The 17,517-nt window shown below is 47.1% G+C and overlaps 1 protein-coding gene across 4 annotated transcripts in view; it reads left to right on the top strand.

Moving 5' to 3' along the window:
- Window positions 1–7,859: 7,859 nt before the first annotated feature.
- LOC109875090 (arf-GAP with SH3 domain, ANK repeat and PH domain-containing protein 1) overlaps window positions 7,860–17,517 on the top strand; it is a 185,652-nt gene continuing 175,994 nt past the window's right edge. For 3 of the 4 annotated variants that reach the window (XM_031810256.1, XM_031810255.1, XM_031810254.1), the window contains exon 1: window positions 7,860–8,529. In XM_031810256.1, coding sequence (XP_031666116.1) covers window positions 8,404–8,529 — 126 coding nt within the window. In that variant the 5' untranslated portion in view covers window positions 7,860–8,403. The remainder of the gene's footprint in view (window positions 8,530–17,517) is intronic. The other variant, XM_020467254.2, reaches the window with a different exon arrangement.

Here is a 17,517-nt window from a genome sequence, read left to right as displayed (position 1 = left end):
TTTGGGCACCTGTTTACCTCGGTGCCTGTGTTGGCTCATCCGGATCCCTCTTTGCCATTCATAGTGGAGGTGGACACATCCGAAGCTGGGATAGGAGCAGTGCTCTCTCAGCGTTCGGGCACGCCACTGAAGCTTCGCCCCTGTGCTTTCTTTTCGAAGAAGCTCAGCCCAGCGGAGCGAAACTATGATGTGGGGAACCGAGAAGGTGTCGTAGAAGCCTTGAAGGTGTGGAGGCATTGGCTTCAGGGGGCTAAACACCCTTTTCTCATCTGGACTGACCACCGCATTCTGGAGTACATCTGGCAGGCGAAGAGACTGAATCCTCGCCAGGCAAGGTGGGCCATGTTTTTCACTCGTTTTGTGTTTACTCTTTCTTACAGACCAGGCTCCCAGAACGTTAAGGCAGACACATTGTCTCGGCTGTATGACACAGAGGAGCGATCCATGGATCCCACTCCCATACTCCCAGCTTCGTGTCTGGTGGCGCCTGTAGTGTGGGAACTGGACGCGGACATTGAGCGGGCGTCACGTGCAGAGCCCTCTCCCCCGGAGTGTCCAGCTGGTCGTCTGTACGTTCCGTCTGCTGTCTGCGACCGATTGATCTATTGGGCTCACACGTCACCCTCCTCTGGTCATCCTGGCATAGGTCGGACGATGCGCTGTCTTGATGGGAGGTACTGGTGGCCCACTTTAGCTAAGGACGTGAGGATTTATGTTTCCTCCTGCTCGGTGTGCGCCCAGTGCAAGGCTCCTAGACACCTGCCCAGAGGTAAGCTACAACCTCTACCTGTTCCTCAATGGCCGTGGTCGCACCTGTTGGTGGATTTTTTGACTGATCTTCGACCTTCACAGGGTTACACCACGATCCTGGTTGTTGTGGATCGGTTGTCTGTCGTCTCCTCCCTTTGCCCGGTCTCCCTACGGCCTTACAAACTGCAGAGGCCCTGTTTACACACGTTTTCCGGCACTATGGGGTGCCTGAGGATATAGTGTCTGATCGGGGTCCCCAGTTCACATCAAGGGTCTGGAAGGCGTTCATGGAGCGTCTGGGGATCTCGGTTAGTCTTACCTCAGGTTTTCACCCCGAGAGTAATGGGCAGGTGGAGAGAGTTAACCAGGATGTGGGTAGGTTTCTGCGAAGTTCGTGCCCTGGGCAGAGATGGCTCAGAACTCGCTACGTCACTCCTCCACTAACCTTACCCCTTTTCAATGTATATTAGGGTATCAGCCGGTTCTGGCTCCTTGGCATCAGAGCCAGACCGAGGCTCCTGCGGTGGACAATTGGTTTCGGTGCGCTGAGGAAACCTGGGAGGCAGCCCACGTCCACCGCCATAAGGCGCCATAAAATTGGCGCAGACCGTCGCCGCAGTGAGGCCCCAGTGTTCGCACCAGGGGACAGGGTCTGGCTCTCGACCCGAAACCTGCCCCTCTGCCTGCTCTGCCGGAAGCTGGGTCCGTGGTTTGTGGGGCCGTTTAAAGTTCTGAGGAGAGTGAACGAGGTATGTTATAGGTTACAACTGCCCACTAATTACCGTTCGTTCCATGTGTCTCTCCTCAGGCCGGTGGTGGCTGGCCCGCTCCAGGAGGCTGAAGTGCGTGATGTTCCTCCGCCTCCTCTAGACATCGAGGGGGTCCCGGCGTACTCTGTTCGATCCATTTTGGATTCGAGACGTCGGGCGAGGGGCCTTCAGTACTTCGTGGACTGGGAGGGTTACGGGCCGGAGGAGAGATGCTGGGTTCCGGTGGAGGACGTGTTAGATCCTTCCATGTTATCAGAATTCCACCGTCTCCATCCGGATCGCCCTGCACCTCGCCCTCCGGGTCATCCCCGAGGCCGGTGTCGACGCACTGCTGGAGCCGCGCGTCGGGGGGGGAGGTACTGTCACAACTTCTGCCGAAGTCGTTGCCTCTCCTTGTTCGGGCGGTGCTCGGCGTTCGATGTCACCGGCAACGATTAAAACATTCCCAAACCAGAAACCGTGGATTGATGACAGCATTCTCGTGAAACTGAAAGCGCGAGCTTTTAATCAAGGCAAGATGACCGGAAATATGACCGAATACAAACAGTGTAGCTATTCCCTCCGCAAGGCAATCAAACAAGCTAAGCGTCAGTATAGAGACAAAGTAGAATCGCAATTCAATGGCTCAGACACAAGAGGTATGTGGCAGGGTCTACAGTCAATCACGGATTACAAAAAGAAAACCAGCCCAGTCACGGACCAGGATGTCTTGCTCCCAGGCAGACTAAATAACTTTTTTGCCCGCTTTGAGGACAATACAGTGCCACTGACACGGCCCGCAACCAAAACATGCGGACTCTCCTTCACTGCAGCCGAGGTGAGTAAAACATTTAAACGTGTTAACCCTCGCAAGGCTGCAGGCCCAGACAGCATCCCCAGCTGCGCCCTCAGAGCATGCGCAGACCAGCTGGCTGGTGTGTTTACGGACATATTCAATCAATCCCTATCCCAGTCTGCTGTTCCCACATGCTTCAAGAGGGCCACCATTGTTCCTGTTCCCAAGAAAGCTAAGGTAACTGAGCTAAACGACTAGCACTCACTTCCGTCATCATGAAGTGCTTTGAGAGACTAGTCAAGGACCATATCACCTCCACCCTACCTGACACCCTAGACCCACTCCAATTTGCTTACCACCCAAATATGTCCACAGACGATGCAATCTCAACCACACTGCACACTGCCCTAACCCATCTGGACAAGAGGAATACCTATGTGAGAATGCTGTTCATCGACTACAGCTCAGCATTTAACACCATAGTACCCTCCAAACTCGTCATCAAGCTCGAGAACCTGGGTCTCGACCCCGCCCTGTGCAACTGGGTACTGTACTTCCTGACGGGCCGCCCCCAGGTGGTGAGGGTAGGTAACAACATCTCCACCCCGCTGATCCTCAACACTGGGGCCCCACAAGGATGCGTTCTGAGCCCTCTCCTGTACTCCCTGTTCACCTACGACTGCGTGGCCACGCAAGACTCCAACTCAATCATCAAGTTTGCGGACGACACAACAGTGGTAGGCTTGATTACCAACAACGACGAGACGGCCTACAGGGAGGAGGTGAGGGCCCTCGGAGTGTGGTGTCAGGAAAATAACCTCACACTCAACGTCAACAAAACTAAGGAGATAATTGTGGACTTTAGGAAACAGCAGAGGGAACACCCCCCTATCTACATCGATGGAACAGTAGTGGAGAGGGTAGTAAGTTTTAAGTTCCTCGGCATACACATTGCAGACAAACTGAATTGGTCCACCCACACAGACAGCATCGTGAAGAAGGCGCAGCAGCGCCTCTTCAACCTCAGGAGGCTGAAGAAATTCGGCTTGTCACCAAAAGCACTCACAAACTTCTACAGATGCACAATCGAGAGCATCCTGTCGGGCTTATCACCACCTGGTACGGCAACTGCTCCGCCCACAACCGTAAGGCTCTCCAGAGGGTAGTGAGGTCTGCACAACGTATCACCGGGGGCAAACTACCTGCCCTCCAGAACACCTACACCACCCGATGTCACAGGAAGGCCATAAAGATCATCAAGGACAACAACCACCCGAGCCACTGCCTGTTCACCCCGCTATCATCCAGAAGGCGAGGTCAGTACAGGTGCATCAAAGCTGGGACCGAGAGACTGAAAAACAGCTTCTATCTCAAGGCCATCAGACTGTTAAACAGCCACCACTAACATTGAGTGGCTGCTGCCAACACACTGACTCAACTCCAGCCACTTAAATAATGTAGGGTATGTAAACATTATATTAAGTAGCATTGTTTAAAGTGGCTAGTGATATATTTTACATCAATTCCCATCAATTCCCATTATTAATCTCATATGTATACATATATACTGTACTCTATATCATCTACTGCATTATGTAATACATGTATCACTAGCCACTTTAAACCATGCCACTTTGTTTACCTGTATTTTTTTGTGAAGAATCAACAACAAGTGGGACACAATCATGAAGTGGAACGACATTTATTGGATATTTCAAACTTTTTTAACAAATCAAAAACTGAAAAATTGGGCGTGCAAAATTATTCAGCCCCCTTAAGTTAATACTTTGTAGCGCCACCTTTTGCTGCGATCACCTAGGCCGGTGATGTGTTTTGCAGTCCTGTGGGCTCGCTAAACCTCAATCTGCCTGTGGTCCATCTTCAGTTTCGCCAAGATCATTTCCCTTACTTTGTCCTCAGACTCCTTCCAGGTCTTGTGGAGATTCAGCAATTCCGTCCACAACAATGTCTTCATTGTTATCATGGATTCACATACAGAACTGATGTCCTGGAGAGTGGGCACATACAAAAAGTAAATGTTTGAGAGATGGTTTTACATTAATTAAAGGTCAGTACAGAATGCAGCCCAAAAAGATCCAAGATGGCGTAGCAGTGGGATGTTTTGATTGTCTTGTCCCGTCCCTTGTATATATAATTTCTTTCTTCATATATTTTTCGTATAGATTTTCTATCATATTTTTCCATCTACGGACGGAACATACTCTCCTGCAACCCGCCTCACCCAATGCGGTATGGATCTGCAATTTTTTATACTTTAGAACCATAACCCCCTTCGGAGGCTAGCCAATTAACTAGCTACTAGCTAGTAGTCAGTTAGCCACTGCTAGTTAGCCATCACCATTAACTGGGACATCTACCAGCTTCAGCCCGGTCAACTCCTGCCAGCCTGCACAGGGCGATATCAACCCAGAGCATATCAGACTGCTTTTCTCCACCATATCTCCGGATTCCTATCGCAAGCTCTGAACCTTTACTCCAGATCATCCCTTGACTTTCTTCAAAGGGGGGTGTAATGTCCGGGGTGTAGTGGAGGAAGGAGTCAGACGCAGGAGACAGAGAGTTCAGAGTAGAAACGTCTTTAATACACCGACCAGGTGAAAAAGCAGACGCCACTCAATACAAATACCCCAAACCACAGGGGAACTAAACTGTATCAAAAAACAGCTCACGTACACGAAACAGCCGTGACATACATGCGTGCACGACAAGTACACATAGAACAATCCCGTACCAAGAGCAGGCGGGCCGGCTGTCTAATAAAGCCCAACTAATAACCAAATTAACAACAGGCGATGGAAATCCCTCAACATCGACGGATCCAAAATGCCCCCTACCGGTACCCAGCACCTCTCATCCGGACCTACCCCTCCCAGTCCACGGGGTACTGCAGGCACCTCACCCGGCGTCTCGAGTCTAGAATGGCCCGTAGTGTACGCCGGGGACCCCTCGATGTCCAGAGGGGGAGGAGGGACCTCCGGCACCTCACCGTCCTGCAGGGGACCAGCTACCACCGGTCTGAGGAGAGACATATGAAACGAGGGGTTAATACGATAATAGGAAGGAAGTTGTAATCGATAACACACCTCGTTTATTCTCTTCATGACTTTGAAGGCCTTACACACTACGGCCCCAGCTTCCGGCAGGGCAAGTGGAGTGGTAGGTTTCGGGTCGAGAGCCCGACCCTGTCCCCTGGTACAAACACGGGGGCCTCACTGTGGTGGCGGTCAGCACTCCTCTTCTGCCGTCCACTGGAGGGATTCCTGGACGGCCCTGCAGGTCTCCTTGGAGCGCTGTACCCACTCCTCCACCGCAGGAGCCTCGGTCTGACTCGGATGTAGTGGGTAACTAAACCCCACTGTGATGGCATTTAGACCTCTATAATCAATACACGGACGCAAACCTCCCTCCTTTTTCTTCACAAAAAATAAACTTGAGGAGACGGGTGAGATGGAGGGCCGAATGTACCCCTGTCTCAGAGACTCTGTGACATATGTCTCCATAGCCAACGTCTCCTCCTGGGACAATGGGTACACATGACTCTTGGGAAACACAGCGTTAACCTGGAGATCTATCGCACAATCCCCTCCCGGTCAATGAGGTAGTAATTTAGTCGCTTTCTTTTTACTGAAAGCGATTGCCAAATTGGCATATTCGGGGGGCATGCGCACCGATGCGCACCCTGGTCTGGACTCTCCACTGATGTGGCACCGATGGAAACTCCCAGACACCTTCCAGAACACTCCTCTGACCACCCCTGGAGAACCCCCTGTCTCCACGAAATCTTAGGATTGTGCCGAGCCAGCCAGGGAATCCCCAGCATCACTGGAAACGCAGGCGAATCCATAATAAAGAGACTTATACGCTCCCTATGATTCCCCTGCGTCCCCATGTCCAGTGGAACCGTGGCCTCCCTGACCAACCCTGAACCTTATGGGGAGTGCACGGGAAAGGGAGAATCTATCGGCACAAGCGGAACACCCAACTTGATGGCCAGTCCACGATCCATAAAGTTCCCAGCTGCACCTGAAACCCTGGGGCGGCAGGGTAGCCTAGTGGTTAGAGCGGTGGACTAGTAACCGGAAGGTTGCACACAGGACCCTCTCCGAATGCCGGTGGGCAGCAGGCAGATTGTCCAGCCGGATGGACATGTCAATTAGTTCATCTAGGGAGAGAGCGGTGTCCCGTCGATAAGGGCCCTGTCGTTCCACCCAGATCCAGCGTCCAAGGTCTGGAACTCCAGCGCGTAATCCTGGGCGCTCCTCCTCTCCTGCCTAAGATGGAACAGTCGCTCTCCCGCCGCTCGTGCCCCTGGAGGGTGGTCAAACACGGCACGAAAGCGGCGGGTAAACTCTGGGTAGTGCTCCTTCGCTGAGTCTGGGCCATTCCAGACCACGTTCGCCCACTCCAGAGCACGACCCGTCAGGCAGGAGACGAGGACACTCACCCTCTTCGTTCCCGAGGGAGTGGGTCTCACGGTCGCCAGGTACAGTTCCAGTTGGAGTAAGAACCCCTGACACCCCGCCGCCGCTCCATCATAATCCCTCGGGAGCGCAAGACGGAGAGCGCTGGAGCCGGGGGATGGAGAGAAAGGAGAAAGGGAGTCTTGAGCTGGGGAAGCCGAAGGTGGAGAGAGGAGACCACTCCTCTCCCATCGGTCCATTCTCTCCATCATTTGGTCCATGACGGATCCGATCCGATGGAGGATGGTGGTGTGGTGGAGAACACATTCCTCCATCGATGGGAGGGGGTTGGCCGCTGCTCCTGCTGAAGTGGTTTTGTAATAATTGTTTGTTTCTGTTGTTCAGTGGGAGCAGGGCACCATTGAAAGGACTGATTAATGGGGGTTGGGGTAAATGTGAAAATGGACCAACTGAAGTGGAAGATTCCCGGTATTTGTGATGCTCATCGTTTGATGTGACGCAGAAAGGGTGGTGTGAGTGGTGAAACAGAAGTCATTGTCTGTTCTTTTGAGTTTTGATATTGACTCTTTGCCCGACAGTGATGTTAGGATATCAGTAATCCCTTACAAGCTTTTTTGGCCTGAGGTATGACTAAATAGATTTAGCGGAGTAGGTAGGTGAGTTTTAAATGAGTGTATGGGTTATTGTAGACTATTTGTGGATTTTTTTTTTAAAGCAAGGTATAAGGGAGTTATACTCCAGACTAGTTGGTGGCGGTAATGCAACATTTATTTGATGCCACAGTCATTAAGCCTCATAGAAGAAGAAACAGGTCCCACCTCCCAGATCTCATGCTCGCTCTCGCCTTACTTGCAAATGGCTGTTTGCACATCTACCAATATTTTTGTCATTGTAGGGGCAAAAGTACAGCTTAAAGTCTGAGTGTGAAATTGACATGTGTGGCAATAATTGCGTAATTTCAACAATTTCGTTTTTTTAATGTTCACAACTCATCAGTTACACGTTTGAGTATATGTGTTTACAACTACAGAGTATTATTTCATGTTCACAATTAATCAGTTCCACACTTACAAATGTATTCTACACGCCTAAATCATTATGTCAATGATTTTACCTCCCACTTCTGTTTGTCTCCACAGGGCAGAGACATGCGCAAAGCTTTTCCTTGTTTATTTTCGTCACGAACGCGGGGAGAGACATGGCGTGCGTGCGCTAATGACAGACAGCAGATAGGGCGAGAGAGAAAAAAAAACAAGGGGAAAGATAAGCGGCTGCCAGAGTCTCTACAATAATTGCAATAACTGAATTGTCTCTTGGTGCCTAAAAGCTTGTTCTTGAAAAACGTATCACCACATTTGGCAATGAGGACATCTGTCGCCCGTGCATACCATTTGTTTTTGGAGGATTCGGGAACACAACTGAATCGGGTTTTTACAGCTGAAAGGGTGTAATTAAAGCTTGGATAGAGGGAAAGGTTGGAAATAGTGTGGAGAGTACGTTTTGGGCTGGACATTTCACCATATCCAACGGATTCTTAAAAAAATTCTCTCATCGTGTGGGCTGTACCTCAACAAAGGTTGATTCCGTAGCCTACAATTCCTATTTCAATCTCTAATTCGTGGTGTTGGTTTTTTGATTTTCCACTCATCTTTTTCCGTGGTAAAGGATGCCAGACCAGATCTCGGTATCCGAGTTCCTCTCGGAGACCACCGAGGACTACAATTCCCCCACGACTTCCAGTTTCACCACCCGGTTGCAGAGCTGTAAGAACACCGTCAATGTTCTGGAGGAGGTAAGGCCGTGCAAAAAACGCTTAATTGGCAATGAGATGAGCACAGGGAACAAACATATAAACTCAACTATGAGTTACGTGAATGTCATGCAATTGCACTTGCAATTAGTCCATACTCGGCTCTTGAAATTGAATGAAATCGGACCCAACTCTCTCTCGAACTGCTTCAACACAGCATTCATTCTGCTATACCTGAAGGGCAGGCTATGTTAGGCTACAATGCGTTCACGTTGTGCAATAGGGGCCACGCATTTTCCACAGGGATGAGTGTTGGCATGCGGAAGAATGAATGGTCAGATAAGCCCATTGTTCTGGTAGGTCTATTTTAATATTTACGGTCCCAAGGATGGTAGGAGGGATTCCATACGAAACCAGGACAGAAAAAGACCATGATTGGGGATTTTCACGAAATTAAATAAAACAACGTGGAGGAAGACTGTTGACATTTGACATCTGTATCTTAAAGCATAATTGAGAAATAATTGATCAAAGTTGCCATATTGATAACATTTTGGCCATACCCGGCCTCCTTTTATAGGCGGCAGGTAGTTAAGAGGGTTGACCAGAAACTGAAAGGTAAAAAATCTGCTGATGTGCTCCTGAGCAAGGCACGTATCTCTCTAATTGCTCCTGTAAGTTGCTCTGGATAAGAGTGTCTGCTAAATAGTTAACCCAAATTACAAAATGACATTTTGGTTTCCTTACCATGTAACCAGTCCATGGACTAGGTGTGACAGCAATCCATGCTTTGCTTTAGTTTCCCTGGCACTGTTTCCACCTGCTAATATTGGTCCCATGACTTTAATAGTATTTGTGCCACATGCTAAAATGTTAGCCTCTGGAAACAGTGTCAGGGAAACTAAACCATGGTATGGGTTGCTGTCATGCCTTGTCCATAGACTGCTTACAGGGTAAGGAACCCAAAATGCCATTTTGTAATTTGGGTGAACTATCCCTTTAAGACACCATAATGTTTAATCTGTAGGTGCTACAAAGCAACACTTAGTGTCATATGAAGCTTTACTTTTGTGCCAAATTTGTGCCAAATTGTTCTTTATATTGTTGAACATAATATTCTGTATGGGCATATCAAAGGTCTAGAGTGGGATTTCTGCTACTTTTAGACTTACTATCCAATTTGCATTACCAACAGAATGAATGTGAACATTTATTTAAAAAATTGCCCTCTGCTAGTGATTTGCAGTATGTGCAATGATACAAGTGAAAGGTGGGCAATGATTGGTTATATTGCCTACTATTCCAATTTCTCTGAATACCATATCTTTAAAACTAGCAGAGATCCCACACTGGAACTTTGATATGCCGTAGAGCAGGGTTCCCACACTGGAACTTTGATATGCCGTAGAGCAGGGTTCACACACTGGAACTTTGATATGCCGTAGAGCAGGGTTCACACACTGGAACTTTGATATGCCGTAGAGCAGGGTTCCCACACTGGAACTTTGATATGCCGTCGAGCAGGGTTCCCACACCCTATTAGTTTTTCTATATTATTATTATTATATATATTTTTTTTGAATAGTTAGGCTGTTTATGGCCATGGCAGTTCACATGTGCAGCAAAGCATTGGCTATGCAATGATTGTAAAATTATTTGACTCAAATATGCCACTGTACAGTGCAGCAAAGCTGTGTGATATTGCAATGCCATATACTGATAGGGTACACTTAACCCAGCCTAGTCACCAGTGCTGTTTCCTAGGCTACATTGTATACATCGATAATGTAGGTCTACAATTCCACCTTGTCTGTTTTGTAAGAATTTAGAAATGTCATTCCCACACTGCTCGCTACACAACTTGTAACCATATAGCTTTGGATGGCAGAGCAAACTTGCCACGCCTCCTCTCAGTAAAAATCAGGGAGTTCGATTAGGCTAAGCTTGGGGTGCACCGAGTTATGGCCCGTGACGTGACTGGGCAAAACCTGTGATGGAGCCCTTCTATAATCGAACAGTAATCTGCACCGGTCATATTGTCAATAAGTCAGCATGTTGCATCGTTAAAGAACATATATTTTCCATAAAATAAATGTTTGAACTTTCAAACTAGTTTTCATTGTGAAGGCAGATAAAGCACATATGGGGATTTTATTAAGCGCAAACCCTTATTCATGCAAAAACTCTGAAACTCTCATTACCGTAATTGCTGGACTATTAAGCGCACCTGAATATAAACCGCACCCACTGAATTATAAAAAAAATATGTATTTTGTACATAAATAAGCCGCACATGTCTATAAGCCGCAGGTGCCTACCGGTACATTGAAACAAATTAACTTTACACAGCCTTTAAACGAAACACGGCGTTGTAACAAAAATAAATAGGCTTTAACGAAACACTGCTTGTAACAAAAGTTCAAACAGTAGCCTACCAAGAAAGTCTTTGGTCACTATCTTCCTCCTCCTGTGCACTGAAACCACTGAAGTCATCTCCTTCGGTGTCGGAGTTGAATAGCCTCAGAATTGCTTCATCCGATGTTGGATCGTTTTCATTGTCGCTCTCATCACTTTCATCCGGAGGCAAATACCCCGCTGAGCTCATGCTGCCCCTTCAACACGCAGCAGTCCAGCCTTTCGAAACCCGTTGATGATAGTGGATTTTTTGACAATGCTCCACGCTGTCAGGACCCACTGGCAGACTTGACCATAAGATACTCTTCGCCTGCGGCCCGTTTTAGTGAAGGATTTCTCCCCACTTGTCATCCAAGCCTCCCACTGAACAAGGAGCGCCACCTTAAATGCACGATTTACACTGATGTCGAGTAGCTGCAAATACTTTGGGCCATCTGCTTTTCTTCCCTCTGAAAGCTTTTGTTGTATTTTTGCACTGAGTCAGTTCCTCACGCTGCTGTTTCCAACGTCTTATCATCGACTCATTAAGGCCAAGCTCCCATGCAGCAGCTCTATTTCCTTTTCCAACAGCCAGATCGATCGCCTTCAACTTGAAAGCTGCACCATCATATGCATTTCTCCGTGTCTTTGCCATGATGGGGGTGACAAAATGACTACCGTAATCAGAATGATGGGAAGTTTGAGCGCGCTCGATTTACGTCACATTATGTGACGGTGCTCAGTTTTTTGGTGGCATGAATCTTGTGAAAGCGGGAAAAATCCATAAATTAGCCGCGTCATTGTATAAACCGCGAGGTTCAAAGTGTGGGAATAAAGTAGCGGCTTATAGTCCGGAAATTACGGTACTCTACTTTTGGGGCGGCAGGTAGCCTAGTTGTTAGAGCGTTGGGCCAGTAACCGAAAGGTTGCTAAGATCGAATCCCCGAGCTGTCGTTCCTTGGCCGTTATTGTAAATTACAATTTGTTCTTAACTGACTTTCCTAGTTAAATAAAAAATAATACTCCACGTGCTTGACTTCTGCTTTGAACGGGGTGTAACTAATGGGAAATGGCTAGATAGTTAGCAGTGTTAAGTGTAAGTGACGTCACTCGCTCTGAAAAGTTGGATTTGTGGTGGCATTTGCAGAGCGATAGGTAATGGCGCGTCTTGTAGGAAGTTGTTGATGTGTTCAGAGGGTCCTTGGTTCAAGCCCAGGTTGGGGCAAGGAGAGGGACGGAAGCATTACTGTTACAGTGGCACTCGTTACAAAACGGGGGCACCCAGTTACAAAACGGATGCAGTCACTTATCACCCAGTGAAAACTCCTACTCGGTGAACAGCCGTGTTGCTGTGCATGTGTTAGTTTATTTACGTCTCTGCCTCATTTCTAAACGGCTTAAATAAAAAAAGAACATTTTAAAATATATATTTTTTGTAGGTTAATTTAGGATGTAGGGTACAACCTAAGGACATTGTAGTAGCACAAACATAATCATGACGCAGTCTACACATTGCATTGGGGAAAAACAACTGTTATTTCGCTTCTCAATGATCATGCAACACCAACACCAATGATCATGCAACACCAACACGCCTACATGTTTTTACTGGGGAATTTGTGTATAAGCATTCTGTGTAGTAAAGTGAACCAGTGATGTGAAACAGCACAATGCAAATTCTTTAAATTATGATATATTTGAGGCTACAATGATGCTACTGGAATTTTAATACGTTGTTAGCCCTGGTTGGGCGAACTGTGACCAATGTTCACCATGGAAAGAAGTAGAGGGTGTTCAACCAACGTGAGTAGAGGTGCAACCTAAAAATATGCAAACATCATTGGACAGGAAAAGGACACTAGCTATTAAAAATGGGTAGTTTTATTAAGCAAGTTTAAAAGATCGATTTTTCGGCCTTCATAGCCTTCTTCAGAATCTCTTGCTAAATAAAACGAAGAATATTTAATGGTGAGCGAGTGTTGCTTCTTTTCCTGTCCACCAATGCTCAACAGGCTCTGTAACTATGCCCTTGTCCAATAAAATCCTCAAAAAAATGGGCTTGCAATGAGATCTACATCAGCTAATTGGTCAACTGTGGCGAATGTATTGGAACGTAAAGGAAGACCGATGAGCTCACAGATTGCTATGACGCAGTTGTCGGTCTATTATAGGCTATTGTTTTCACTTTGAATCATTTTAATGCCTATATTTAGGCTTCCAGTTGACAACTCTCTGGTTTCCTAGCGTGTTCATATTCTCTTGGGGAAATGCAAGGCAAAAGTGATGAATCACCTGGGGCAGAGAAGAGGTGCATGATGGTCTTTTGATGTTGGCACACTGGGTTCATTGCACTGCAGTGACTGCACAGCTCTTTTCTTGTCACACTTCACATCTCTTAAACTTAAATGTATTTTGTCTGTATAATCAAATTATATTTGTCACATGCGCTGAATACAACAGGTGTAGACCTTACTGTGAAATGCTTACTTACAAGCCCTTAACCAGCAATTCAGTTTGAAGAAAATACCTAACAAAAAAAGTAAGAGATAAAGAGCAGCAGTAAAATAACAACAGCGGGGCTATTTACAGGGGATACTGGTATTGTCAATGTGCGTGTGCACCGGTATTGAGGTAATATGTACATATAGGTAGAGTTATTAAAGTGACTATGCATAGATGATAACAGAGAGTAGCAGCAGAGGGTTGGAGGCAATGCAAATAGTCCGGGTTGTCATTTGATTAGCTGTTCACGAGACTTATGGCTTGGGGGTAGAAGCTGTTTAGAAGCCTCTTTGGACCTAATACGTGGCGCTCCGGTACCGCTTGCCGCGCAGTAGCAGAGAGAACAGTCTATGACTAGGCTGGACTCTTTGACACATTTTAGGGCCTTCCTCTGACACCGCCTGGTACAGAGCTCCTGGATGGAAGGAAGCTTGGCCCCGGTGATGTACTGGGCTGTACGCACTATCCTCTGTAGTGCCTTGCGGTCTGGGCCGATTAGTTGCCATACCAGGCAGTGAAGCAACCATGCTCTCGATGGTGCAGCTGTAAAACCTTTTGAGGATCTGAGGACCCATGCCAAATCTTTTCTGTCTCGTGAGGGGGAATAGGTTTGTCGTACACTCTTCACAACTGTCTTGTTGTGCTTGGACCATGTTAGTTTGTTGGTCATGTGGACGCCAAGGAAGTTCTCAACCTGCTCCACTACAGCCCCGTCGATGAAAGCGTGCCCATTTCTCCTTTTCCTGTAGTCCACAATCATCTCCTTTGTCTTGATCACATTGAGGGAGAGGTTCTTGTCCTTGCACCACACTGTCAGGTCTCTGACCTCCTGCCACGTCTCATCGTTGTCGGTGATCAGGCCTACCACTGTTGTGTCATCAGTTAACTTAATAATGGTGTTGGAGTCGTGCCTGGCCGTGCATTCATGAGTGAACAGGGAGTACAGGAGGGAACTGAGCACGTACCCCTGAGGGGCCTCCATGTTGAGTATCAGCGTGGCAGATGTTGTTACCTACCCTTACCACCTGGGGGCAGCCCGTCAGGAAGTCCAGGATCCAGTTGCAGAGGGATGTGTTTAATCCCAGGTTCCTTAGCTTATTGATGAGCTTTGAGGGCACTACGGTGTTGAACGCTGAGCCGTAGTCAATGAATAGCATTCTCACATGGGTGTTCCTTTTGTCCAGGTGTGAAAGGGCAGTGTGGAGTGCAATAGAGATTGCATCATCTAGGATTTTTGGGATAATGGTGTTGATGTGAGCCATGACCAGCCTATGGGTCAGTAGTCATTTAGGCAGGTTATCTTAGTGTTCTTGGGCACAGGGACTATGGTGGTCTGCTTGAAACATGTTGGGATTAGAGACTCGGACAGGGAGAGGTTGAAAATGCCAGTGAAGACATACTATAACACAGTTAAGGTGGCAGGTCGCTGGTTCGACTCCCCGAGCCGGCAAGGTGTAAAAATGCCCTTGAGCAAGGCGGTTAATCCCCAACAGCAATTGCTCCTTGGGCGCCAATGACATGGACGTTGATTAAGGCATCCCCCCGCACCTCTGATTTGAGGGGTTGGGTTAAATGGGGAAGACACATTTTAGCTTAATGCATTGATGTGCAACTGACTAGGTATCCCCTTTCCCTAATTATTAATGGTTACAGAGTACATTTTTAATGGGGTTGGTAGTTGCCTCGTCCCCCTAATGACTTAGGTACCTACACCATAGACATGCATCACACACACACCCTCATCATCTCCATCAGCAGCATGAATGTGTTTATGCATTGTTTCTCATCGATTCATTCTCTAATCGAACCGAATCGCACCGAATCATTTCAAACTAAAATGTGTTGTTCCTGTGGTATTGGAGCCCATGTAGATGGGTATCGAATCGTCTTGAAAGGTAAAAATGCAAATCCCTTCCCGAGAGTCTAAATGGAGTTCCATTTAATTTTCATTGCAACAAAGAAATGCAAAAGTTGAAAGGGAAATTTTTACCTTGGAACTGCCACTGCATCGTCATTACTATATTAGCAACATTATTTTGTTGTCATAAACATCAACATTATCCAAACCACAAGCTAGAATGAGTGCATTTTAATTTCACTGGTAGAATCGGTAAGTTTCAACTTCCGGTGTATTCTTCTGCTCATAGTGAACCACAAGTCCAGCATTCATAACGACTGCAGATACTTTTGTATATATGGTGTATGTGGACACCCCTTCAAATTGGTGGATTTGGCTATTTCAGCCACACCCATTGCTGATGGGTGTATAGAATCAAACACACAGCTATGTTATCTCCATAGACAAACATTGGCAGTAGAATGGACTTACTGAAGAGCTCAGTGACTTTCAACGTGGCACCATGTCAGCTAATGTGGGTTAAGCGTTGGATGAGGGATGGTGTGAAATACGCAAATTGTCAAACAGTCTAAATTCTAATGTTGTGGCATAGTTCTCATGACTGATTGCAACCAGACAACCAAAAAACAGCACTAATAGGTCTTGTTCATGGGGTAGAATATTATAGTCTCGTTCATGGGGTAGAATATTATAGTCTCGTCCATGGGATAGATTATATAATAGTCTCGTCCATGGGGTAGAATATTATATTATTATTATTTTATTTTTTATTTTACCCCCCCTCAGAAAACAGCCTACATAAATCGCATAATTTTGACGACTTCTAGGATGTGAGGGCAGATGGATGTATGTAGTGATCGATGGAGCAATTAAATTAAATTCCGGATCAATCAATCAAATGTATTCATAAATCCCTTTTTATGTCAGCCGATGTCACAAAATGCTGTACAGAGACCCAGCCTAAAGCCCCAAACAGCAAGCAATGCAGATGTAGAAGCCCGTTGGCTAGGAAAAACTCCCTAGAAAGGCAGGAACCTAGGAGGAAACCTAGAGCGGAACAAGGCTCTGAGAGGTGGCCAGTCCTCTTCTTGCTGTGCCAGGTGGAGATTATAACATGGCCAAGATGTTCAAACATTCATAGATGACCAGCAGGGTCAAATAATAATAATCACAGTGGCTGTAGAGGTTGCAACAGGTCAGCACCTCAGGAGTAAATGTCAGTTGGCTTTTCATAGCCGATCATTCAGAGTTAGAGACAGCAGGTGCGGTAGAGAGAGTCGAAAACAGCAGGTCTTCACACAGGACACCGGAGAAGACAGGAGAAATACTCCAGATATAACAGACTGACCCTAGCCCCCCAACACATAAACTACTGCAGCATAAATACTGGAGGCTGAGACAGGAGGGGTCGGGAGACACTGGCCCCGTCTGACTATACCCCCGGACAGGGCAAACCAGGCAGGATATAACCCCACCCACTTTGCCAAAGCCCAGCCCCCACACCACTACCCTGAGACAAGGCCGAATATAGCCCACGAAGATCTCCCCCACGGCATGAACCCAAGGGGGGCGCCAACCCAGACAGGAAGATCATGTCAGAGACACAACCCACTCAGGTGACGCACCCCTCCTAGGGACGGCATGGAAGAGTACTAGTAAGCCAGTGACTCAGCCCCTGTAATAGGGTTAGAGGCAGAGAATCCCAGTGGAGAGATCGGAACCGGCCAGGCAGAGACAGCAAGGGTGGTTCGTCGCTCCAGTGCCTTTCCGTTCACCTTCATACCCCTGGGTCAGACTACACTCAATCATATGACCAACTGAAGAGATGAGTCTTCAATAAAGACTTAAAGATCGAGACTCTAACATGGATAGGCAGACCATTCAATAAAAATGGAGCTCTATAGGAGAAAGCCCTGCCTCCAGCTGTTTGCTTAAAAATTCTAGGGACATCCTGCGTCTTGTGACCGCAGCGTATGTGCAGGTATGTACGGCAGAACCAAATCGGAAAGATAGATAGGAGCAAGCCCATGTAATGCTTTGTAGGTTAGCAGTACAACCTTGAAATCAGCCCTTGCCTTAACAGGAAGCCAGTGTAGAGAGGCTAGCACAGGAGTAATATGATGATTTTTTTTGGTTCTAGCAGCTGTGTTTAGCAGTAAACTAAAGTTTATTTAGTGCTGTAGCTGGAAAGTGGAGCATTGCAGAAGTCTTATCTAGAAGTGACAAAAGCATGTATTACTTTTTATGCATCATTTTTGGACAGGAATTTACCGATT

The sequence above is a fragment of the Oncorhynchus kisutch genome, linkage group LG30, assembly GCF_002021735.2.
Source record: "Oncorhynchus kisutch isolate 150728-3 linkage group LG30, Okis_V2, whole genome shotgun sequence".
NCBI lineage: Eukaryota > Metazoa > Chordata > Actinopteri > Salmoniformes > Salmonidae > Oncorhynchus > Oncorhynchus kisutch.
The sequence above is the reverse complement of the archived record's forward strand: the minus strand, read 5'-3'. Positions and strand labels throughout refer to the sequence as shown.